Raw genomic sequence first — 27,452 nt, forward strand, 5'->3', positions numbered from 1 at the left:
GATAAGACTGCTTATTAGTATTTTTTATACAATAACAAATACAACAAACATTTTCATTAAACAATATTATGGGAAATGAGTTTTTACTGATGATTTAACAAAGTAGGATTTATTTAAAGTAGAGGTTTTAAGATTTAAAGATAAAGTAGGGTTCAAAATAGAGGTTCTAAGTTCTACCCAGTTCACTAACAGAAGGAAAAGGCTAGAAGAGTTAATTCTTCTGAAGGATTTTTTTTTGAACTTCCATTTTGTGCAGTATTATTTTACATTTAACTCTAGCTATCTTTATCTGAGAAACATAATTTTCAAATTAGCAAGCCCTCACTGAATATAAGAAAAACATGAAAATATATTTGTTTGGGGGAGAAGTTACTTTCCTTGTTTCTCTAATATGATTATTTCTTAACACATTAATTACTAAATGATCATGGAATAATTAGAGCTGAAACAATTTGTCACATGGTAATATTAAAATATCTTAAATATTCAAATGTTTTTAGCATTTATTTGTATGCTTAATACCAACTTATGTACATTTAAATACATTTCTCAAGCTAAGTTGGAAACTATTTACATTACATTTGACGTGGAAGTAATATTAAATTTAACTTGAAACAGTTAGAATTGTAGCCAGCCTGTATGGCCACATGACCCAAGCTTTCCATAAAGGATCAATAAAGGATTTGTTAAGACACAAAGCTCCTATTTCTTTTTTGCCCTAGTAAAAACTGATCAGCTCAATTACAGACAAAATGTTATCTGGAAAAAGAAAAATATTTGCAATACAGAAAGCACTGTATGCTTAAAAATAGAATGACAAGCCTCTATTCAACTTCAAAGCTTTTAAACAAGATTCAACAGCGGGTTTTATTTACATATTTATGATATACATTAATGGTCTATTTGTCTTACAACTCAGTAAATCCAATACCATAAACAAGAGTATGTGTGAACAAAAATGACAGAGTCCCAAATTTTAGTCAAATTGAAATAAATTTTTATAAGAGTTTAAAAAAAAAAAGCCCCCTTCCCAAACCTCCAAACAAGCAGCCTTTTAAAAGCTGGACTATTTTAAAATCTTCTTCCTAAAATTGAATGTCAGCCATATAGCTATTACAAGATGGGAAAATTTGCAAAAGCAAATATCACGTATGCAAATCTGACGCATGCATGGCTAACATATTTACTCCTTGCCGTTAAAGTCATATAGGCAAACTGGAATAAATATCTTGGTAATGTGTATACATCAAGGCACATCCTCTTCTTGTGCTTTAGGAACAATTAACCTCTTTTAAAAAATCTGTGCATTTTATAATTGTTCCAAACACTTAAAAGTTGAATTATAATAATTACATCTTAAGTAGTAGCTTCTTAGGTGGAGCTACCAAGGACTTCCCCTTGGTGATTTTGGATTTTGGTGGGAGGCTGGTCAACTCGAATACAGATGTGGACATTTTAAAAATATACACACTTGAATAAATGTAATTTTTAGCTTCCATGTAATCTACTTTTTATTGAATTCATTTTCAACAATCAGGTTGGTTACAAAAGGCTAATTTTTTTTAGGTTAGTATACTGTAGTGAGGGCTGCAAAGAATTTTCATTATTACTGAACTTAATTATTACGCAGCATTCTTGCAACATATTGCATGTGTTGGTGGCTACTCTGCTTTTAAATTGATCCAATTTTTCAATTAAATTAAGCAATTAAACATGATACAATGACTGAAAACATCAAACCTAGTTTTGACTTGTCCATGCTATAGCAAAAGAACAAGATTTTCCATTTATTGTACTAAAGTTAACATGGAAGGATTTTCCTCATTAACAGTGTTCAATTTCAACAATAACAAAGCTCTCCAGCCTCCAGGTCAATTTCCTTGCCTTAAAGAGATGATAAAACAAGGCCTATTTTGTTGGAAGTACTATGTAATTTCATGGCATTTAAAAAAAAAAAAACAACCTAGGACTAAATATTCAGTTATAGATTGCCTACATAGTCAAGTGCACACTTGATTTATAACCATGTGGGCTCAATAAGTGCTTTAAAATGAAATAGAGTCCTTGACTTGGAAGGGATTGAATTTAAACAGTAAGTCACAAATTACAGATTTTAAGACATTAAAAGCTATTATTGTACAGAACAATGTACCTACAGACATTAGTAAAATGCTTTAGTATCTGAATTTTCTTTTCAATCTGTAAATAGGGCAAGTCAAATCACAAAATTTTACCTCCATATCCTGACAATAAGACAGAAAGCCTAGTGAGAAATACCCTTTTAAGCTCAAAATATACAAAATAAAGTGAAAACAGGAAACTATACAATTCTAAGTACAGTCTTTATAAAAATTAATCTATTAAAAATTATACCATGATAAACAATTAAATAGAAAGATTTGTTTCAAATTTCTCTATACTATATAACTAAAATTGCAGGGGGCGGGAGAGAAACTTCTTGACAGAACCTTTAGGCTGGACAGACTGTTCAGCAATGCAGATAGTGCGTCATCAAGCAGCAAAAATCCTTGAAACAGGAACTCTGAGCTGTAAGTCAGATGCTGTAAACAAGCTGTGTGCAAGTTTATGGCACAGGAAGAGTCATCACCAAAATTTCCTCTAGCTCTGTTACTGGGCTCACTCTGGTTCTGAAACATGTGCCACTTCAACTTCCACTGTTTCAATAGCTTCTGTTACTTCAGATATTTTCTGTCCTTGCTGCTGTGCCAGTACATAATTAACTACTTGCATAATACTTTGGTCAGAAAGAGTTGACACTGATGCACATTCCTCAGTAGCTGCAACAGCTTCAATAGCTTCAATGGTTTCTCCGGTCACTACTACAGTCTCAATTTCCTGAGGACCACTGCTTTCTTGTTCTTGCATGCCTGATGTTAAGATGCTAAAGGCATGCTCCACTTGAGTTCCCTGGTTATGAAACTGAAGGGTATCTTTCTCCAGCATAATCTTGCAAGGCACATAATCCCTGTGGAATTTGGTCATGTGTTTCCGGAGTGTTCGAGCATCAATATAAGCTTCATTGCACACAGGACAGACATAGGGCCGTTCACCTGTGTGTGTTCTTACATGGCGTTTCAGGGAACGTGCATCAGCCCAAGCAACCCCACACGTTAAGCATTCGAACGGCTTAACTCCTACAGGAAGAAAAAAATAGTATATTAAGTAGTTGCCAGGAAATTATTTTAACTTTTACAGTTAGCCACATATAGGCCTAAGTTTTAAGGTGACAGAAGTCTAACCTGATTTATAGTAGCTGATAAAATGAACATATTAGATCAAGATTATATTCCATGTTTTGGGGAGAAAACATGTTGATTCATGATTTCTCTCTTAGATCTATATCTTACACACTATAATATGTGACTTTAATAAAGTCACATGGGCATAAGGAGATGGATCACATTTTATTATATATAAATATAACGTCCAAAAACAAGTCACTATCTCTTTATATTCTCTTCCTATGGCTTTTTCAGTTGATGGCGCCATCATCCTTCTCCAGGTTTGCAACTCTGGAGTTTTCCTTGATACTAGCTCCTGCTCCTCCCTTACTGCTAGTCCAATCAGTTTCCAAGTCTTATTGATTCTACCTCCACACATTCTATCAAATATATTACATTCTCTCCACTCAGTTACTACTCTTGTCCAGCCCCCTCACTGCCTGCCACTCTCTAGCTAAAAAATCATCAATGGCTCCCTACTATTGTTTTTAGCATAAAACACAAACTCTTCAACCTGGGTCATTTAAAGTTCTACACAATGTGGGTACAACCTACCTTTTCAGATTTATTTCATGTTACTCCCCACCTGCCTTCACACACTGTGTTTCAACCAAACTGGTCTAACTAGTTAGTTGTTCCTTGAACTTGACATTCCACCTCCCATCTCTGTGCCTTGGCATATGCTGTCCCCCACAGCTAGGATTCACTTCCTATTCATCTTCACCTCTTAGAATCCTGGAGTTCTTTAAAGGCTCAATTTAAGTGCCACCTCTTACTCAAATTCAACTTGAAGCTTCCTGATCCCCCAGTCATTAGTTCTCTTTCCTTCCTCAAACTGCTCTGTATTTACTTCTCTGTGTACAAACTGTCTATACCTAGTTGAATATAAACTCCTTGAGGGTAGGGACTATTTTATTTTTGTCTTTTTAAACACCCCCCTGCTACCACATCCACCACAGTGTCTTTCATTCCTGAGGACTTGGTTTACTGCTTATATCAACATTTTAAAAGATATTACATAAACATTATACAGTGATCATGACCTTTTTCTCACTGCAAGAAACTACAACCTTCTCAATGACCAGTTTATTCTACTGACTCTGTGAAGGTTAGTACAAGAGAAAGATGGAAAAGAATTTAGCTATTAAGGAACACCTGATGCAGAGATCCTTGTTTACGGAATTTTTGTTTAGGGAAGTTATGTAGTTCAAAATACATGCTAAATGCTTTTGGTTACTTTTTTAAAATAAAGTTTTGATATTTATTTTTGACAATCATTTTTTTTTAAATTTTGAATTCCAAATTCTTTACCTCCCTTCCAGTCCCTTCCCACTGAGAAAGCAAGCAATACACTACTCTTTATACACATGAAATCATGTAAAACATATTTCCATATTAGCCATGTTGTTTAAAAAAGGTAAGAAAAAGATGCTTCAATCAGTACTCAGAGTTCATCAGTTCTTTTTCTGGAGATGGATACTATTCTTCATCAAGAGTCCTCTGGAATTGTCATGGATCATTCTATTGATCAGAGTAGCTGAGTGTCTTAAAGTTGATCATTATTACAATATTGCTGTTACTGTGTACAATGTTCTTCTCCTGGTTCTGCTCACTTTACTCTGCATCAGTTTGAGTAAGTCCTTCCCAGGTTTTTCTGAAATCACCTCTTTCACCATTTCTTACAGCACAACGGTATTCTATCACAATCATATACCACAAGTTGTTAAGCCATTCCCTAACTGATGAGCATCCCCTCAATTTCCAATTCTTTGCCACCACAAAAAAGAGGTGCTATAAATATTTTTGTACCTAGAAGTCCTTTTCCCTTTTCTTTGATCTCTTTGGGATACAGATCTAGTAGCAGTATCGTTAGGTCAAAGGTTATATACAATTTTATAGCCTTTTGAGTAGCTTCAAATTGTTCTCCAGAATGGCTGGCCAGTTCAGAACTCCAACAACAGTTTATAAGAGTACCTATTTTCCCTCATCCCCTCCAGCATTTATCATTTTTCTTTCATATTTGCTAATTTGATAGGTGTGAGATGGTACCTCAGAGCTGTTTTAATTTGTTTAAATGTTTTTGTTACTTTTTAAGCCAATAATAGAGCTCCTGATAAGTGAGAACAAATTTTAAGAACTCTGAATAAGCAACACAGAAAACTTCACAAATAGGTAAAGTGAGTCTAAAAGCAGCAATTACCTCTCAACTATTTTATATATAGGGACAGGGGAGGAAAGTCAACATAGACTAGGGAAAATTACAAGGTAGATTTTTCCAAAGCCTGCTTGCTTGGGGCTCTGAAATTTCCAGATGTGAAGCCTTTTCCTGGACATGTGTTAAAGACATTCCAGGGTACTGGTCAAATTGCCTAAGTAACTAAGATGAACCTGAAATTATGCAGGGAGCCCATTCTGTAAGTATGAGCAGGTCTGAGTAGTTAATGGGTTTCTACATCTCAAAAGACTTCTCTAGTTACCCTTTCCCGCCATCCATCTAACTGATGAAAATAAAAAAATCATAATCTCAAATGTTCAAACCACACAACAGCATCTGAAATGTCACATTTTGCCAAAAATATCTTCTATAGATACTGTATTCACATATGGAAGAAGCTACAGATATAAGGAGAAAGTGAATTCACTTTAGGATACCACTGCTCTTGATATGATAATATATCTTTTATAGACAAGTTCTCTCCTTACAATTTATTATTACTTGGGGATACCTAGTGCATACTGAATACCTATTTTCGGAAGTCATATTATCATAGCGTACTTTCTTCCTCTGTCAAGTGGGGAATAGTCTTCCATCTTAACAAAGTTCAGCTAAATGTATTTCATTATATATTGAAATGTTTATGCTTTAATCAAATTTATTAGAATAGGATTCTACTTGTAACTAAGATGATTAGATTGTACAAGCATGTTCTAGAGTCACAGCATCAGTCACTTCCAACAAGAAAGGAAAGGGATGGAGCCCAGTGGGTTCACAAACAATAATGGTAGAAAGGTGGAAAATGAGGAGAAAATCAGTTCCAAAAGGGCATTCCTTCTACATCAACACATTTAAGCACACCTTCATGGTTGTTCATGTGTCTTCTATACTCCCGTAGTTGAGTGAATTTTCTTCCACACTGTTCACACACACGTTCCAGATTTTGTTTTGCTCTTCCTTTTTTCCCATGAGTAGCTTTCTTTACATGTCTTCTATATAAGGCTTTTTCATAGAATTCCTTACCACATACATTGCACCTAAAATATGATACATGATTTTACTCAATACTTATACATCAGAAAAACCCTAAGAATCAGACCTGGAAGTACTATGTCATATCTCAGTTTGAATCAGAACTTTCCTAAGCTCACTCACCTATAAGGTTCCGTGACAGAATGAGACTTTACATGGGAATACCAATCTTTCTTCCAACTATAGCACTTTTCACAAAATTGGCACTGGAATGGCTTCACACCAAGATGTTTGTTCATGTGCTGGCGGAGATCTCGAGCTTCAAAGAAACTTTTTTCACATCTGTAATAAAGAAATTTAATCACCAAACTGAATCATATTCTTATTCAAAGCAAGTTTTCATTTTTTATTGATGTCTTTTTGTTTTTATATCACATTTTTTTTTGATATATCCCTCTGCTTTCCCTACCCTTCATGCTATCCTTTGTAACAAAGATTTATAAAGAAATGGAAAAAGCAGTTCATCAAAACCAACCAACACATTAATCACGTCCAACATTACATGCTACATTTTATATTTATAGTCCCCTAACTTGCAATGAAATAATTGATGGAAGTGCATTATCTCAACTATTCTCTGGGTCCAAACTTATGCACTGTTATTATACAGTATAAAACAAATTTTTATATACATAATAAGTTTATGAAAACACCATCGTAAAGTGGCGAACAAAGGAATTCTACAACATTTAAACTTTTGTCAAATAACCAAACAGAACAAACCGTGTTAAAACTAGTTGAATGATTTATATTCTAAACACTTACTGAGTACACTGATAACCTCGAACCTCAGGCTTTGGCTGATGTTTCTTTAGGTGCTTGCTGAGTCCCGAGCCCCTATGAAAAGACTTTCCACAGATTGAGCAAAGGTATTTTGACTCTCCTGTTAAAATAAGAAACCTATCATGTTTGACATGACAATAGTATTTTTTCTAAAAGTCTTATATTTTCTGAACCGAAGAACCTCCCCCTGAAAAGTATCTGAAACCTTAAACTTCACTATACGTAGTTTTAAAAATGTATATCAACTTTAATAACACATTAACAAAAAATGCTCTATTTTCTCCTGAATCCCTTTCCCATTACATGACATAATAAATAAGCAAATATGCTCTTTGCAAACACAATAACAAGTAATATTATTTAAATTTATGTACTGTGATTAATAATTTTAAGTGCTACTGAATTAATAGTAACTTTTTGTCATTATATATTTTCTTAATCAATGACTACTGAATAGTGCGAATCATTATTATGATGGGGCTTATAAAATTTTTTTATGTTAAAACTGGGAAGATTAGGTTAGTCGTTAAATCTATTATTTGCCTATGGCCCGATTTCTTGTAAGCATAACCTAATTTCGTTAAGGTATTGAAGTTATAACCCTATTTCAAGCTGTATTATTTAAGCAAAACACTGTTAGTAGCTCCTTTTACTACTGGAAAAAATATGGGTTATCCCAAAAACAAACCAATCCAATTTTTACTGTCCCAACATAAGATAATTTACTACACTGGAGGAAGCTTTTTAGTATTGATTCCTTTCCCAGAGCAAAAAACATGTACACTCACACACATGCATAGTGTCTCAGTATAATTGGTCTTTGTACCTGTATGAATGCTCATATGTTCTTGAAGACTACGTTTGGTGACAAAAGACTTAACACAGAGTTCACACTGGAACTGTTTCTGTGCTTCATGGAGAGCCAGGTGTAATTTTAAACCATGCTTGTAAATGAAAGCTTTTCCACAGACCTATGAAAAGTTTTTTGTTAAAGCTATTAGTTAAAAAAAAAAAAAAGGAAAGGGAAAGCAAGTAGTGTTTCTGAAGAACAAGAGATTATTCACAAGCCACTAAGAAGACTTCACTATTTTAAAGCCAGATTTTAAGGACTGACTGTTCTGTCTGCAGAGCTATATATAGCTTCTTTACCCATCACATTGCTTATGAAAGAACAACAGAGGTACCCTTATATTACTTAGTAAATACCATGATAATAGCTCAAACTGTCTCTGTGAAACAGATACTTTAAGTATTGGCACCATTTTATACATGTTAGGGGTCAGAAATGGACACCAGGTCTGTTAATCCAATAGACTCAATAGAGTGATTTCATTAACTAGAAATCAGTTATGTTGCTAGATGTCCATGTCAGTCTAGACTCCCAGGAGAAAGGGTAACTTAAAAGGACACCAGAAATATACAAGGTCCAGGACTCTGGTTGAACCACAGATGCCCCAAGGAATACTCTTTGGATCCCAGACAATCCAAATAGTTAGAGAACCCGTAAGGATGACAGAATGGGAACCCACATGTGTAGATGGCAGAGAAAACCAATCTATTTTAGGAGGCTCTGATAAGTCCAGACAAAAATCTATAGCTTTAAAAATTTTCATAAATTTTGTTTAAATATAACCACCTCTTTCCTATCCACACCCAATTAAACCCACTTACAAAGTACATTTCCTGAAAAGTTCATTATTGGTTGTTAATAGAAAGGATGTGTCCTTTAATTTTGATATGATGGTACCTATATTGATGGCTGTATTTGATCAGTTTTGTTGCACTTCCATGAGAATACTCATGGCCTGACCAAATCACACAACAGCAAAACTCTTTGTAATATTTTATATGTGAGAATGATTCACAGTTATTCTGCCATTAGAATAGAGTAAACCTATTCTGCCACTATAGTTAGTTTAGATCCTTTTCTTTTAAGATACATTATATCTGTTTACACATGCATACACACTTACCTGGCATGCATGTGGCTTCACACCTGTGTGCTTCAACATGTGTATTCTGAGAGAATATAGTTTGGGCAATGTCCTTCCACATATAGAACATATAAACTCTCGCTTGGTTCGACCCTTTTCGGTTGATGCTCCTGAATCTTCTTCAGCAGTAGAGGAAGTAGGTACATCACTTTTTCGGGTATGTCGAATGAGGTGTGCTCGTAAAGAAGCACTATACTGAAATTCTTTTTTGCACAGCTACAAAGCAAAAAATTAAATTCAGTAATTTATAAATACATTTAATTTTAATTCAAATAATTGGAAATTCTATCAAATTCTCCATCATGGAACATTTATTGAGCCTCTGCTTGCCATAGAGCTCTGGAAGACACCTAGATATAAGACGAATACTTGGTTCTGCTCACTGAGTTACAACCTGGAAGAGAAGATAGTTCACCTACATAAAAAGAAACAATTCTAAAGTAAGAATGATCTCTGAGCACTAAATCAATTATAACTATTTTTCATAAAGAATAACCTTCATTTAAAAAAAAAAAGCCTGCAACACTCTATTACCTAGATCAAAAAAGTACTTAATACAAAGATTAAGAACTATTTTTTCCCCAAAATTTCTAAGTTAAATTTATTATATGCTTAAAAGAAACAGCAAACTATGAAATAAGAGATTCTCTGTTTCATGTACAATGTTCATTTTTTATTCTACTTTGAAATGCTCAATTTATTTGGTGTTAAGTTCAGAATAAAAAAAAAATCAACAATGAAATTGCCAACAAATTTTTCTATTTGACTTGGAGATATTTTTTTTTTCTTGGTACTGTGTTCTTCTCCCCTCTTCCTTAGCTTTTATCACTCAGATGCTTTCTACCATTCTCCCCTCCTTTACCCGTGTTTCACATGAAGAGGTAGCCTTACTTCTTACCAAGACCAACCTGCACAGGTGATCCCACTCCATCTCATTCTCTGACAGATTGCCCTCTCTTTCTTCCCCACTTTATTATTTATTTTCAATCTCTCCATGTCTACTGGCTCCTTTCCTACTGCCTACAAACAAGCCCACATCTCTCCCATCTTCAAAAAACCTTCCCTTGATCTTTTCATCTTCGCTAACTATCATCCTATACCTCTTCTACTTTCTGGGGCTAAAATCCTTGAAAAGGTCTTCTACAATCAGTGCCTCCACTTTCTTCTCACTCTCCTCTTAACCCCTTAAATCTAGCTGATTCAGCAAAACTGCTCTCTCCAAAGTCACTAATGATTTTTTAGTTGCCAAATACTTTTCTCAGTCCACATTTTCCTTGACCTTTCTGTAGCCTTTGACACTAAAGAACTATCTTTTTGATAAACAAAACCAAAATAAATCCACAAGAAAAAAATCATACTTTTTAAAAAATGCACAAAATAGTTACTGGAGAAAAATTAACCTAAAATAGGATACCAGCATATCAGAATAACAAAAACTATCAATCCATTAGATTCAGGCCATCGTATATTTAGAACTGTCTTCCAAATTTTTGTAGCAGAAACTTACTGGGCACTTGTAATCTTTAGTTCTTTCATGTTTCAATGTGTGCATGATAAGGGCATAGCGTCTCTGAAAATCCATTCCACATTCACTACATCTGTGTGCTGTTTCTTCTTCTGTGTTCTCATTAGCCTCTCTTTTGGGCTGCTTCATTTTTTTCCCCCTTTGAACTAATTTCAGAGCAACCTAATTAAAGGGCACAAAACACATTTTAATGAAGGAGTGTTAATTTTGATATCCTAGTTTCTTTACCATTTTGCTAATATTTTTTGGAACTCTTAGAATGACAATTAGGATCTCATTTTCCCCCAAAAAAGTCAGTTACATCTTTTCTATAGTCATACCTTTTATTAACAAATTAATTTCAACATTAGGTCAAAATGAGAAGCGTGCACACACAGTTGATCATCATACCTGCTGAACTGCTGACTTAGGATTGGCTTTCCTATTCTGAAGCTTTTTCTCTATTCCTTTGTGTAGTCGTATATATCCACCTTCACTAACAGAGCGCTGACGGAGTCTGCTTTTGTAAGTGTCATCGGGGCTGAGGGCTGCCTTCTCGTGTTGTCCAACAGGGCTTCCTTGGACTTGTGTTGGTTGGCCATGGTTTTGCTTGTGATCTTCTGCAACATCCTCGGCATAGGTATCTTCAAATGATTTGCTATCATCATCATTTTCCATTTCTTTGTCCACTGCAGTGCTGGTGTTCCCTTCCTCTACCACAGGAGTGGGAAGGGCCTTGGAAACTCTGTCATCTTTTCTGGTATCTGAGGTTTCTATTTCAAGAATTATCATGTTGCTGTTTGTCACTGCTTCAGACTTGATTCCAGAATGTGAATGGGTTATATTTTCTGTCTGTACTAAAACAGACTGAGACTCTGAACAAACTTGGGATTCAACCTGCTGGGTACTCTCACCTTCCTGCCCATCACCTGGAAATTCTCCATTTATAGGGGACACAAATGTACTGGTTTCAAGTTCTGGGGGTACAACTTCTTCAATGTTGCCCACAGTTTCTGCTGCACCTCCATTCTGCTCTGGTAGATTTTGAGTAGATTCAACTGTTTGTACTTCACCTTTTTTGTATACGGTAATCTGTTTTTCCTCCATTAGTTTATGTACACTTTCACAGATTTCCAAGACTTCAGACATGAAAAGGTGGCGGGCCAAGATGGCAACATCCGCCATGCTACAAAAGTCAAAACTTAACACCGAAGTATAAGCAAACTCCAGCAAGGGAAGGAAACTTGACTTACAAAAGCCTGTACAGAACAAAGGGGGAAAGTGGTAGATTGTAAAAGGAAAAATTACAAAAAACTGAAGATCTATGCATATTGAGCTGGTGTAAATATCAATATAACAGTCTCCCATCACCATCACTAAAAAATAAAAGTCAAACATAACCATTTATTCTATCCCCATACAATCCTGTCTCTGCTCTGATCATGAACATTCGGGAATAGAACAGAAAATAAATACCCATTTTCTTCTGTTATATTCTCTTAAAACAATTTATTGATATCTTTTGTTTTTAAATCACCTTCATCTCCAAATATATTCCTCCCTATCTCCTACAAAGAGAGCCATTTCCTGTAACAAAGAATTAAAAAAAATAAAAAACATCAGCAAATCTGAGGATATTGCTTTACTCTCTTCTAATTACTCCTGTGAGGATAAATTATGTGAATAAGAATTGTTCTTAATTCAGAAGTGTTAATTCCATTAACTATCTACTTTCATCATGAAAGGGTGCACTTGGATTGTTAAATGTGTGTGCTTCAGTAGTTCACTAAGGTACTGCTTAATAATATTTCACGGGTGTTTGTAGCAAACATTTTCCCTGCACATAGATCTTTCACTTGCTTTAAATTTTCTAAGAAAGGCAGAAAAGGGAAATACCCTTATATGTTTCTCGTTCTGCCTGAAGATGTATAAAAGGCAGGAAAATGATCCCAAGTGTTGTACACACTACATTCTGAAAGTGAATTCTGTTTAGTCTACCTACTGTAAGATTTCCCCCCTCTATTCAGTCACAAAAGTCAGGGGAAAAAGAATGCTACAGTACCAAATATTAAAACAGTAAAAATATGCACCAACATTTGTGCTCTCCTGTGTCTTTCCTAGCAATTACTGGGATGGCAAATTTCATCAGAAATAAATGTACAATTATACATATAGAATGTTATAAAATGCCACAAGTCCTTTCGTGGTCAATTAAAAAGTATTACAATTGTATACATAGCTCATATTACCCTATCTAAAGTGCGACATTTTTCCAATATTCACCTGGAAAGTTAAAGACACTAAATATCAGTCAAAGCACGGCAAATTTTCAAATGATCCATTTAAAGCAATGGACACAGAACCAGGGTTATATCTGACTGAAAATTTACTGAATTAGATTGTTAATGCATATTTTCTAAATTAAGCTTTCAAAAACCAGATACACAAATATTTCTCCAGTGTGATATGCTAGCTACAACATAACTGAGGACACACACAAACATATCAAGGACAGTTATACTTTACTCCATGGTGTCTAAAAGCCCCATGACAAACATCAGGAATTTGTCTGCTATCATCACCATGGGTATTTATACATTGAGTGGTGGGAATAAAAAAATGAATTAAAAAAAAAAAAAAAAACCTTTTTCTAAGCCCATCCTGTGCATCATACTTGAAATGAGAAAAGGTTCAAGCCAACGCAGCTCAGTCTGCTCCCTAACCCCTCTTAACTACAGCAGACCATCTAACTTGGACTCCATATACGTCTCCCAGAAGCTTATATACAAAGAAAAAATAAAGATTACTTAATTTATTTTACCTGACAGATCCACCACAGCTTCATGACTGGAAACAGCACCCTTTTCTATAAAAAGGTCTCGGAAGTACTCGCTGTTAGCTGACAAAACAGACTTATGAGCTCTGTACTCTTCTCCTTCAATTAACAAAGTAACATCACAGAACTGATTGTTAAGTCTCTGCTGATTCAGCTGTTTTAAGACCGCTCGACAATGTTTTGGCGAAGACTGTTTCACAACACCTTTAGTGTCAACCTATCAAAAAGAAATTCAAGACCAAAAGCTGTATTATACTGTCTATACTTGAAAATGTAAAATATCTCTCTTCATTCTTGAATGAACTGTCATCAATTAATATAAGTTAGTGTTCTACTTCAAAATCTTTTAAAATGTTTTTCAGTTTTTATTTTTCTTGCTCCCACCTCTTCTTGCCAGCACCAGTCCCCCACTCTCCACCCCTATCCCCTAGAAATGAAAAAAAGAAAAAGAACAAAACTCTCATAACAATCAAGAAGCGTCAAATGACACATCTTGGCTGTGGCCAAAACTGTGTCTCATTCTTTGCCTCATTCTATGTCTCATTAGTTTATCACAACACTCACCAACACCTTTCAACAGATATAAGCTGTCCCCACACCACTATACACAAAAGCCACAAAAGGCTGTTAATTTACTACCTAAATTCTGAAGGGAAGAACCAATGGGGATATTTAGGAAGGTTGAAAAAACATCACCAGAATACCTTTAACTTACCAACCTAATATGCAACTACTTGGTAATAGTAAATAGACAAATGTACTTTGGGTCCCTAAAGCTAGTTTCTCATTTAATATTAATGTCATTAGCCAAAGTTTCTTAGTGGTTTTAGAAAAATAAAATTCACCAAGACCAAATACTCTATTATATTACTATAGTTACAAATTTTAAAGCAGTGGTTAAATGCCACTTACAAATACAAGTTCATGTTTGGATATTGGCTTCTTTTTCACAGTCTTGGACACTGCACTTGGAACAGATGCAGGATTGCTTTGGTCATCATCTGTTTCATTACTCTCTTCAGTAGATTCTAGTTCTAATCCCAATTCTTCCAACATTTCAGAAGTATCTGATATTGGGCGGGCTCGATCCAGCTTCTCCTGGCATTTGCTACACTCTTTAATGTAGTCTTTTACTTGCTTTAAAATACCTAAAGGGAAATAAGAATGAACATGTTATATGCATATCTGCTCCCAATTTAAAATTACGAGTGAGAAAAAACAACTTGGGCTCCCACTATCCAAGTCAAATCAACAAGGATTCGTTAAGCACCCGTTATCTGTCAAGCAGTGTACTAAGAGCTAGGATACAGAGAAAGACAAAAGACAGTCCCTGCTCTCAAGAAGCTCAAGCTATTGGGGGAGATTATATGAAAACAACTAAGTACATATAAAACACACACTGAAAAACTGGAGATAATCAACAGAGAGAAGACACTAACCTTAAGGAGAATTGGGAAGGGCTGGATTCTAGCTGGAACTTGGCATAAGCCAGTGATACCAAGAGGTGGAGATGAGGGAGAGAATCCATAGACAACTGCCAGAGAAAAGGCTTGGAACTGGGAGATGGCCCAGCAAGAAGGCCAGTGTTCCTGGATCACAGGGTACGACAGAGGAAGTGAAATGTCTCAGAAGACTAGAGAGGTAAGGGATGGGGAGGCAGGAAGACCTTTGAATATAAAACACAGGATTTTATATTTGATACTGGAGGTGATAGAGAGCCATTGGAGTTTATTAAGGTGTGTGTGTGTGAGTGGAGGGGGGGGTGACATCACCAGATCCATACTTTAGGTAGATCCCTTTGAGAACTGAGTGGAAGATAGTGGGAGAAAACTGAGGCAGGGAGACCAACCAGAAGGCTTTTGCAATAGTCTAGGTGTAAAGTGATGAAAGCCTACGCCAAGGTGGTGGCAGTGTAAGAAGACAGAAGGGGACATATGTGAGAGATGTTATGAAGGTAAAATCACTAAGCTTTGGCAACAGACTGGATATGGGGAAGGTAGGAAATGACAGTAAGTCACCCCTGACAGTAAGAGGAAAGTTTGGAAGGGGAAAGAATTTGGAGGAAAAGATAAAGTTTAGTTTAGAAAGTGAGTTCAGTTTATCATGGCCATTAAGTTGATTACACATCATTATGCATAAATCAATTGTCTACAGGTCAGGATGCATTTTCCACAGAAAGTACTAACCTATTTATCAAACTGTTTCAATGGGAAAATACATTCCCAAATTTTAAGTGAGGATATCAAGAACACATATCCTCTCTTTCCCTAGGAAGAAGGATTGCTTTCCCCCTGCCCAATCTTGACAGGAGGCCCAAAGGGTCCCCAGCAATATTTCTCATAGTAGCTATGGGTTCCATTCCATGTTTGGTCTAGTATTGTGAGTCTGAAACAAGTCAGGGGCCCTGGTATTATGTATATCGAGTAAGAGCTCTAGAGGATGGGGAAACAGTGGCTCCACTGGGGATACAAGTCCACAGCCCACTGCCTCAGGGGCTCCAGCTGGGCCAGTAGATCTAAAAACAATCTCAATAAAAGCATCTGGAAAGGTAGATTTTTTTTTAAACATATGGACCATTTCTATGCTGGGGCACTGTAAGTCAGGAACTGCCTATGTAGTCAATATTGGGAGCATTTTAAATATGAAAAAGTAGTTTAAAAAGTAGTAAAAGCAAATTACCCTTCAAAAAAAGAACAAAAACATTAAATGATCATTTTCTCAAATACAAATCCCCTACCACAACAGTGTGTTAGCTTTTCAACTACTACATAGGAAGCATGTAGTTAGTTAGACCAAGCAGTTACCAGCTTGAACATCATCAATTAGTTGGCTTTCTTACTAGATTACCCATGCAACAGCTATGAAAGTTTAGTTTAGTTTAGTGACTGGGTCTTCCCATCTTATCCAGTCTGGAAGTGCAGTGGTCACTCATGGCTTGATCACACTATTGATAGGCACTGAAGCTTTGACACACACCGTTTCTGACCTACGATGGTTTGTCCCTCTTTAGGCAACCTGATACCCAAACACAGGAACCCATAGGCTGGGGTCAGACATAGTGTGGGCACCTGATTGTCTTAGCCTGCTACATTCCAGAATTCCCTATTTCCAGTGATTCCCCCGAGAGATAGGGATCATAGGCATGCAGCATAGCTGTGGAAATGCAGAGGCATACCTGTCAGGTGTCTTTGCTGATGAGTAAGGAGAAAGAGGAATGCTTCAAATCTAACTCATATCAGGCACCATAAGTATCAGTGGATGGATTTCTTTTCTGTTGGTTATTGTTTCAACAATTCTAGCTACCTCCATTTGCTGGAGATTTTTAAGAAGTTTTGAGATCAGTCAATCAACAAGCATTTATTAAGTTCTAAGTGTCAGGCACTATGTCAAATTCTAGGAATAAAAAGGCGAAAGTGAAACAGTCCCTGTCTTCAGGAAATTAGATTCCCAAGGCATTATGGCATGTGTAAACTAATTTAAATGGCTTAAGTAATAAAGCAAAAACAAAACTCTATCTGTTAAAATGAAAGTGACTGAAAAGACTCTTCATCTCAGGTGACAAAGTTATTCTTTTCTTATCAATCCAACCTGGATTTTTAAATTAATTTCTACAAGCAATTTTTGTTCATTTAGCTAAGAATCTTGTATTTTATATTACTAAGAAAATTGAGGACCATTCATATGACCTACATTTTCTCCTCTTCTCTTCATCTCAAAACTAGAGATCATACCAAGATCTTTGCCAAGGCCAAATCTTTCTCATTGGCCTCTCATCCCAATCCCTCCCTACTTCTGCAGATTGCTCCCTCAATTGTCCCCGCCCCCCATTATCAATCTCTCCTTGTCTACTGGTTATATCCCCTACAGCCTTCAAACATACCTGAATTTTCCCCAACCTTAAAAAAACCTTCACTAGATCCTACCATCCCCCTCAAGGTAGGAGGATTTTTCTCTTCCATTTCTTAGCCAAACCGTAGTAAAAACTATCTATACTAGTTCCCTTCATTTCTCCTTTCACTTATTCTTCAAACCTTTGCAATCTGGTTTCCCCCACCTCAATGAACTAAAATTGTTCTCTTCAAAGTTACCAATGATGTCTTAAATGTGAAATCTGAAGTTCTTTTCTTAGTCCTCATCCTTCTCAACCTATCTGCTGCCCACCCCGCCCTGTCCTCTTGAATATCTTCTCTTCTCTGTATTTTTGAGATACTACTAATTCCATGTTCTCCTACATCTCTTGACCACTCATGTCTCCACTAGTGGCTCATCACACATATCATGTCCCCTAACTGTGGGAGTTCCCCAAGGCTCTGTACTGTACCCATCTCTTTTCTATTATACTCTCTTGGTTAACCTCATCAAATTAAACTCTCGTGAGTTTAATTACCCAACTCTATATATCCATACAATCTTTTTCCCTGAACGTGAGTCTGGCATCACCAACTGCCTTCGGATATCTTGAACTGGATGTTCCGGAGATATCTCAAACTCAACATGCCCAAAATGGTACTCATTATCTTCCCCCCAGCCAAACTTCCCTATTTCTTTCAAAGTACCAGTGGTCCTATGACTACTGGGGCAACTGGTGGTGCAGTGAAGTGCCCTGCCTAAAACAGGAAGACCTGAGTTCAAATCTGGTCTCAGTCACTCACTAGCAGTAAGCTACTAGCAGTAACTAAGGCAAAGCACTTAACCTCTGTTTGCCTCAGTTTCCTCATCTATAAAATGAAGATAATAATAGCACCTATTTCCTGGGTTGTTGTGGGGGTCAAATAAGATAAGATAACTGTAAACTATTTAGCACAGTGCCTGACACATAGTAAGTGCCATATGTTAGCTCTTATTGGTGACGTTGTTTTTGATTTTTTTTTTTTTGGCTAGGCAGTGGGGGTTAAGTGACTTGCCCAGGGTCACACAGCTAGTAATGTGTCTGAGGCCAGATTTGAACTCAGGTCCTCCTGAATCCAGGGCCGGTGCTCTATCCACTGCGCCACCTAGCTGCCCCCTCTTTTTTTTTAAATACTAAAAAGTGCAAAACACTGCCTTAAAGGCACTCTTCCAACCCTAAGTGTTGGCTATCCATACATTAAAGTCATTCAAGATTCCCTGAAGTATGCAACAACAGAAATCCCCATGATCAATGACCCTCTGATCATAAATAAGAATATCACAAGAGGGTAATGGCCAGGTGCATGGTGGGTGTGAAATGGATGCAACATATAAGGAGGAACTTTGAAGAACAGGAGTAAAAGATGTAATCAGGAAAATATGATAGAAAAAGAAGATAGTTTGCTCATATGAAAAGAGATGAAAGGTGGAGAGCCCAAGCTTCCCAACGGTGCCCTAAGAATGTCAGGAGAAAACAAAGAAGGAGCCCAGTACCTTGGATGAACTCCTGTGATGAACTCAAGAGGCAACAAGGATGAGTTGGGCACACATGAATAAATCACAATCTACATTGTTAGAGGGATTTCCCAAAACAATGAAAACAGGGATCCATCTGAGTATCTGAGTTGTGTTAGGTTATAAACACGTACAATCTTTGGACAAGGCTTAGAGTAGATGTAATTGACCATATCCTCATTAAAAATTGTCTTAAGGGGGGCAGCTAAGTGGCACAGTGGATACAGCACTGCCCTGGATTCAGGAGGACCTGAGTTCAAATTTGGCCTCAGACACATAACACTTACTAGCTGTGTGATTCTGAGCAAGTCACTTAACCCCCATTGCCCAACAAAAAAAAAAAAAAAGAAAAGAGAAGAAAAGTTGCCTTATGGACAAACAAAACCATAGTTTCAGAGTTGGACAGGATCTTAGAGATCATCTATGCCACCTCTCTTACAGTGGTGTCAACTTAGAGAATTTCTCTGGTTTCTTTCGAAAAATCTACAACATGAAACAAAATACACTGACAACCACATATATGTATAGAATAGTTAGAAACAAAACATGAAAATAATCCATGAAAAGACAGTATTGTATTTAAAAATCAAGCAAATATCAAGGGTTAACTGCACTTTAGTAGTGAAGGAAATAGGTTAATTATATAATCAGTGAGAAGAACTGTCAAGGGAATTTCAAATTCAAAAATCAGTTGGGTATGAAGAAGTCAATTTTTTCTCCCATTAATCTGGGAGGTTTTGTATATAATGGACACTAAATAAGTGCCAACTGAGTACAAATAACACTAAACAATCAGACCAAGGATTAAGATAATAAAATACAGGAAAAGAAATACGATGAAGAAACCTAGAATAAAAAACAGTGTTTGAGGAGAGGTGAGAAGGAAGGAAAGAAGGGAGGGAGGGAAAAGGAAGGAAATCAGCATTTATTAAGTGTTTACTATTTGCCAGGCATGGTGCTAAGTACTTTACAAATATTATGTCATTTAATTCCCACAATGACCCCGGGAGGTAGGTGCTATTATTATCCTCATTTTACAGTAGAGGAAACTGAAGCAAATAGAGATTAAGTGACTTGCCCAGGTTATACTGCTAGAAAGTGTCTTAAGGCTTGATTTGAATTCAGGTCTTCCTGACTCCACGATGGATACTGTATCCACTGCCTTGAAGAAGACATGATCATCCCCAAAATTACCCCTAACTTCAACTACAAGAACTTGATAAAATAATACAAGAATTGTTAATACAATCATTGGTAACGATTTTTTCCTTCAGATTCACACACCATTCTACCCCCCTCCCCATACAACTCGCTCATGTAACACTATGCATTATTGTGATCCCAGCTTAAGTCTTCTCTTTGTAACAGACAATAAGCTCAATGAGGGCAAAGACTGGGTTTTGACAAAACTTTGTAAATGTTTATTGAATGAATATTCCATCTTTATGCATAGTGTACAGAGTGCCAGGCTTGGAGTCTGGAAAACATCTTCCTGAGTTCAAATCTGGCCTCAGTTACTTACTTACTGGCTGTGTGACCCTTGACAAGTCATTTAATCCTGTTTGCCTCAGTTTTCTCATCTGTAAAATGAGCTGCAGAAGGAAATGGCAAACCACTTCAGTATATCTGCCAAGAAAACTTCAAATGGAGTCATGAAGAATCAGACACAACTGAAAAACTACTCAACAGCACTCTCTTAGTGCAGAATCCACTCCTCAAGTGAAGGCTAGGTGTTACAGAAGGGATTCATGCTTCCAGGAAGGATTGTGCAAATGGGGTCACAAAAAGTCAGACGGGACTTAAAAAACATGACTCACAACAAAGGACACTAAACATTCAAGTTATTCTGTAAGTTAATTGGTCAACAAATACCTATAGCACATTCCCAGTGCCTGGTTCTAAGTTCTGGGGACACAAAATAACATAGAAGACCGTTCATCAAGGGGCTCATAATTTAATGGGGGACACAATATGCAAACAATTATGTGCAATCAATATATACACAGGATCAATTGGAGATAATCAACAGAAGGAAAATCCTAGAATTCAAGGAGATCAGGAAAGGCTTCTTGTAGAAAGTAAGATTTTAGCTGGGATCTGAAGGAAAGAGAAGCCAGGAGGTGGAGATGAGAGAGAAAATTCCAGGCTTGGGCAACAGCAGGAGAAAATGCTTGGAACTGGGAGATGATCCAGCTAAAGGAGGAAATATGATGTCTAAGAAGATTAGATAAGTAGGGGGTGGAGAGGCAGGTTATGAAGGACTTTGAAAAATTTTGTATTTGATCCTAAAGGTGACAGGGAGCCACTGGAGTTTATTGAATGTGACAGGGACACAGTGTGTGTGACATGGACAGACCTCAACTTTTGGAAGATCACTTTAACAGCTGAGAGAAGAATGACCTGGAGTGGGGAGAGGAAAATGAAGGGGCTACATAAGAAGATCTCATGGTAGGTGGCACTGAGAAGATGCACAAGAGGCAATGAGAAAGTTTACAGAGCCCACAGGCAGAGGGTAGAGGTCTTCAATTAACCTTGATACCATTACTAAATATTGTGATATTTCAAAGGAACAAAAGACCTCCACCAGCCTTGAATGCAACAGCCCTAATGGACTCAAGTGTGTTTATTCTGGATCACTGGGGAATGTTCTATAAATGCTGTTCTCCCCCTCTTTTAATGCTTCCTGGTAAGACTATCTTTAAAGGCCCTGTAATCATTTTAATAACTTTATATAAACACTTTTTGGCTACAAAGAGAGAAAGCTGTATCTAGCAATATCTGGAAACATTAAACAAATTTAATTTATATCCAGGGTCAAATTTTATTCTTTGCACATAAGCCTCAGAAAAGAAGAAATTTAGTTTTAAGTTTAAAACTATTCCCTTGATCTTAATCTAATGACCATCGAGCAAGATGATTGCATGTTAGGAACAGCCCAGCAGTGAAGTTTGCTGCATTTGGAGTCCGGAAATTTGAGGTGGAATCTCCTTACTGCCTTGGGGAGACCTTGGATAAGTCATTCATTCAATCCTTCAGCCCTAACTTTCCACGTATGTAAAATTCAGGATTGGTCAAGGTGACCTCTAAGCAAAGACTACTGGATTTGGAGCCAGAAGCCCTCGGACCAAATTCCAGCTCTGCTACTTTTCACCTGTGTAATCTCAGAAAAGGTATTTAATGTTCCTGAGCTTCAGTTAACTGAACTGGGCTATTAACTTTTGAGGTCCCTCCTGGCTCTAAGTGCATGGTCCTAAGATACAAATAAATTCTCTTTTTACATACACACACACACACACACACACACACACACACACACACACACACCCCATTCTCTTGATACATAAAAGAATTCTCCTTAAAAACAGATTTAATAAAATTATGTTATCATTAGTAAGTAAATTACTAAGCATTGTTTAATTTGGTTGTTAGGGAGTTGTATGAGCTTTAAATCAAATTTAGAAACTACTTATTTATTCAGAATTTCTTCACAGAAATCATTACTATCTGGGCCAGATCTAAATAAGATCTTTTTATTGTCCTAGCACTCAGAATTCCTTCACTTTTAAATTCTCTTATTTTTAAATTTTTCATTCATATTACTCAGACATTTCTCTAAAGTATTTCATATATATTTCTATACATTTCTTTTAGATGTATTTTTTAAAATTATTTTTTGAAATTTTATATATTTATTTTTAGTTTTCAACATTCAGTTTTATAAAATTTTGAGTTCTAAATTTTGCCTCCTCCCTTCCCAAGATGGCATGCAATCTGATATAGGCTATATAAGTACAATCATATTAAGCGTATTTCCACATTACTCATGTTGTGAAAGAAGAATCAGAACAAAAGGGGAAAACCACAAGAAAAGAAAAAAGAGAGAAAATAGTATGCTTTGATCCACATTCAGACTCCATAGTTCTTTCTCTGAATGTGGATAGCATTTTCCATGAGTCTTTTGGAATTATCTTAGATCACTGAATTGCTGAGAAGAGCTAAGTCTATCTATCAAAGCTGGTCATTGCACAATGTTGCTGTTACTGTATACAATACACATATATTTCTAAAGCAACTGCCCATATGCAAACATGGCAAGTCTGAAAACTTGAGCAAATCAGAGCTACTAGAATTTATGCTAATTTATAAACAGGATGATAAAATACAAACTTTAGTCACTCCAGTGAAGTTTATGATATTGAAACCTAAATTTAAATTTTAAAAAATTCCACATCATAATTTGTAAATATCTACCCACAGGACTTAAGAGCAGGTACTTTTTTTTAGATTGTCTTGTTATTGCACCTATAAAGTGTGTAATAAATGCTTGTCAAATCAAGTTGTTTCACTTTCACTCTAAAAACAAAATGACATTTACATGTAACATTAATATCTTGCATCTGCTATAAACAAATTAGCTCTGGTTTTATAACTTTGGTGTGTACTCAAACACTTGTCACTGCAACTTTCTCCAGCAAGCTCCTGGAGGGCAACTGCTTTGTTTTTGTCTTTGTATACATTGTGCCAGCCCACGTAAATTAGTAACTCCTTGTTGAACATCCTATTCCGCTACACGAAATGGCCTCTCAGTTTAAAAATGTTTTAAATAAGTCCTAAAAATGCAATTGAAATTAAGATTCTGTATTTAGAACCCTATTTTCAACTTGATCTTCGTTTACATTTATGTAAAAATTTGGCATGAATTTTAAACCATTAGTAATAATAGCTATAATTTATATAGCGCTCATTCTGTGCCAGCTGTGCTACACACCTTTTCTTTTAAACAAATACATATGTATGTATGTATATATCACCTCATTTGAACCTCACAACAACACTTCCAGGTAGATAACATTTATTACTCCCACTTTGCAGTTGAGGAAATTGAAGCAAACAAAGGATAAGTGACTTGTCCAAGGGTCACATTGCTAGTGTCTGTGTCTGAATTTGAACTTGGGTCTTCCTGACTCCAGACCTCGTAGTCTATATATATAATGCACACCTATGAAAAATTTAGGTCACAATTCTTCCCCACTATCCCTAGTTTCGTTTCTTTGGAAAATCCAATATGCAATATTAATCTTCTTGAAAAGACAGAATGAGAAAAAACTCAAAAGAAAAATTATAATTGCAATCTGTAGTTTTGTTAGCCATATCATTAAAAACATAACAAAATAGCACCTAGCAGTCAGGGCTGGACTTATTCAGGAGCCAAGGAAAAAATGAGCTTTGGTTTGAAGGCCTCACTTGTCTCTTTGATTTCAAATCTAAGTTGTTAATTACACAAGCATTAAAGCAGTATGCTAATACTTACTGAACAATTACATTTGTAAGCCTTGTGGAGAAAGACCAGTTCTGAAGCAAAGAAGTAGCCAGCTCTACCTCATTCTCTTACTTTTTATATAAAAAATATAAAAACCCAAACCGAAAACAACTGAAAAAAATCTTTCTGTACTGAAGCAATTTTTTTGCTATACAAAATTTCCGTAAAAAGGATAATTGTTTTAAAAACAGGTTTGTAGGATCAACAAGATATTCTTAAGGTTTGTAATAAACTCTTTTAAAAGAAAAGGCAGCTGGGTGGCACAATGGATAGAGGAGCTTTGGATTTGAAGTCAGGAAGACCTCAGCTCCAATACAAACTCTGACACTAACTCTATGACCTTGTGCACTTAAGTGCTCTGTGCCTCAGTTTCCTCTATTGTAAAATGGGGATAAAAACTGCACCTACATTCTGGGGTTGTTGTAAAGATCAAATGAGATAATATTTGTAAAGCGCTTAGCCCAGTGCATGGCACATAGTAAGTACTATATAACAATGTTTATTAGCTATTATTATTATTGTTGTCGTTGTTCTGGGGCAGAATTTGAACTTAGGTCACCACGACTCCAAGACCATCGCACTGGCCACTTCCTGGTTTTGTCTGCCACAGCCATCCAGAGGGTAAGATCCCAACCTGTGACCCCAGAGCTCCCGTGGAGAGGGAGGGGGAAGTGCGGGACCGCGGGACCCGGCCTGGTTTGCGCCTGCTCCATCGGCTCCACCTCGGCCTTGACACCTCCTTCCCTCCCTCCCTACCTCCCTCAGATCCTGGAGGGGGCGGGGCGGGGCAGAGTCACGGCCGTCGCTGGCCCCGCCCTCCTCCGCCCTGGCCCGGCCTCCCGGGGAAGCCCCTTGGCCCCACCCCGGACCAGAGCCCGCCCTCCTCCTTCCTTCCTGTGGGATGTGCCCGCTCGCTTCGAGTCCCCCACCCGCCGGCCGGCTCTGTCAGGCCGCTGCGGCCTCGGGGACCCCAGGACGCCGGCGGGGTGCGGGCACGGAGGAGGGACCTTCCCCCTTCGCCCTCCTCCCCCCGTCCTCACCTCGCCACCAGTAGTTCTTGGACAGGTCGTGCCACGTCTGGTGCCGGGTGTGGTGGGTGCCGTCGGGCCCCAGGTGCGCCGCCTCGATGAGCCCCCGACGCCTCTCGGGCTGCAGCACCACCTCCAGCTCGGCGAAGCGCTGGCGATGGCGCTGCCGCCGCTGGTAGTAGAGGGTCCCGCCGCGCACCACGTAGCAGGCGGCCGCCTTGCGGATCTTGCGCTTGGCGTTGCCCTCGGTGCCTGGCGCGTACGGCTCCCGCTCGTTCGTCAGGTAACGCAGGATGGCCCGGTAGCTCTCCTCGCTCGACATCCTGGACGACTCGGTCACTTGGCCGCTCTGCCTCGGGCCCTGGCCTGTGACAACTGGAGGGCACACCGGCCCTGGGGAAGGCTGCTCTTCCTGTCCGTCTACCCCTCCGACGGCGCCCGCGGGACTAGGTGGAGGGGGCGGGGGGCGGTGACCGGAGGGTTTGTAACCAGGGGGAACTGCACTTTCCCAGCGCGCGGGATCCGCTTGTGGCCGACAAAATGGCTGCTGCACCACCGGAAGTGACGTAGGCTAAGAGGACGGCGTGTTGCGTACTCCACCTGAAGCGGCACGAATAGACTTCAAGGCGCATGGCCGTCATGTTGGAAGTGGGCAGGCCAGGACCGGAAGTGCTTTTGATTGGCCATCTTAAGTCCTGGCACTTTCCCTTTTGATTTTCCTCTCTTTAGTTGTGAGTAAGGGCTGTTGTGGCCGGAGTGACCAGAAACACTTCGTTTTTAAGGATCCGCGAGGTAAACAAAGAGATAAGTAGATATGCTTTTTTGTTCACCTATCACAGAATGAAGGAGTCTTACCCTCCCTCCTCCCACGTCACCCCCACTTTCCAGAGGGGGAAGGGTCCACGGGAATCTTATCAGACTTTTTCTATGTACTGATTGGTTTTGCTGATTATTTTGTCTTCACCCTCTTTTTATTTAAGTATTTGTTAAAACAAAAAAAAATTGCTTAAAAAAATCAGATGTAAGGAGTTTCCATTCTAACGAGGGAAGCCTACCCGCTGCCCAATTTGTGCCCAGGGAAAGGCATTTTAAAAGGGATGGCTCCCAGAGGGGGGAAACAAAAGATTAATAAAAATCGATTTTTTTTTAAAGAAGAGTCAAGATCCTGGATTCAAAATCCCTTTGCTGTCAGTCATATCATATAATATAGACTTATTAGTCTGTCCTTTAATCAACTACTAGCTTTTGAGTAGGGGTTCTTAACCTAAATTCATACTGGATATCTAGATATATCTATCTATAATTGGCTTCCTTTTTAATCCTATGTGTTTTATGCATTTAAAAACATTCCGAGGAGTTCACCAGACTGCTCGGGACAACCTTGACAAAGATTAAGTACCCCAGCACAAAGTACTAGAACACATCCATCCACCCAGTATTTAGCAGTTATCTTTATTCCTAAAATCCCTCCTCCACCTACTTGATAGTTGTTTGGGGTTCTGACCTGTAATTTCATTGGTGGGGAGAACCATCAATAAAGGGAAGCCCATGAATTGTTCTCACACCTACCCAAGGGAAGGAAGGTTCTGTAATTTATGTCTTAGAAAGTTGACTAGCCTTTGAGAGGTTAGGTGATTTTCACAAGGTCACCGACTCTGTGTCCGTGGTGAGTCTTGAACCAATTAACTAACCAGATCTTCCTAAGGCTAGTTCATTCATTATCCACTACTCTGAGCTGCTCACTTACCAAGAATTTCTGATCCTGAAAACATTGCACGTGCATAAAATGGGGTAATATTTCTGAAGTGTTTAGCAGTTTGTGGTACATAGGCATGATATAAATATTATCCTTAAAAAACCACTTGAATTCCAGTTCACATTATTACTAGTCTTTGATCAGCTTTTACCTAATCTTAGAAAAACAAAATCCTATCTTTCTTTCTTTTGTCCTAGGATAGTAGGATAGGTAATTTAACTCCTCCCTCTCCATTAAAATTTAATCTCATTTCTCTTTACTCCCTCTTACTTTTGAATGATACTTAGAAACTTTTTAGGTACTGAAAGCTGAGATGTCATTAAAAAAGCCAACAATACC

The 27,452-nt window shown here is 37.7% G+C and overlaps 1 protein-coding gene across 1 annotated transcript; it reads right to left on the reverse strand.

Moving 5' to 3' along the window:
- Nucleotides 1–27,219, reverse strand: ZBTB11 (zinc finger and BTB domain containing 11). Its single transcript, XM_027868080.1, has 11 exons — nt 25,370–27,219; nt 14,519–14,754; nt 13,592–13,823; nt 11,182–12,029; nt 10,774–10,953; nt 9,246–9,482; nt 8,099–8,243; nt 7,255–7,372; nt 6,613–6,771; nt 6,319–6,494; nt 1–3,155 (listed from the first exon to the last, which is right to left on the reverse strand). Exons 1-11 carry the CDS (start codon nt 25,677–25,679, stop codon nt 2,638–2,640), a joined length of 3,159 nt encoding a protein of 1,052 aa, XP_027723881.1. The 5' UTR covers nt 25,680–27,219; the 3' UTR covers nt 1–2,637.
- Between the last annotated feature and the right edge of the window lie 233 nt (nt 27,220–27,452).

Source organism: Vombatus ursinus, unplaced genomic scaffold, assembly GCF_900497805.2.
Source record: "Vombatus ursinus unplaced genomic scaffold, bare-nosed wombat genome assembly UNPS02001419.1, whole genome shotgun sequence".
Lineage (NCBI taxonomy): Eukaryota > Metazoa > Chordata > Mammalia > Diprotodontia > Vombatidae > Vombatus > Vombatus ursinus.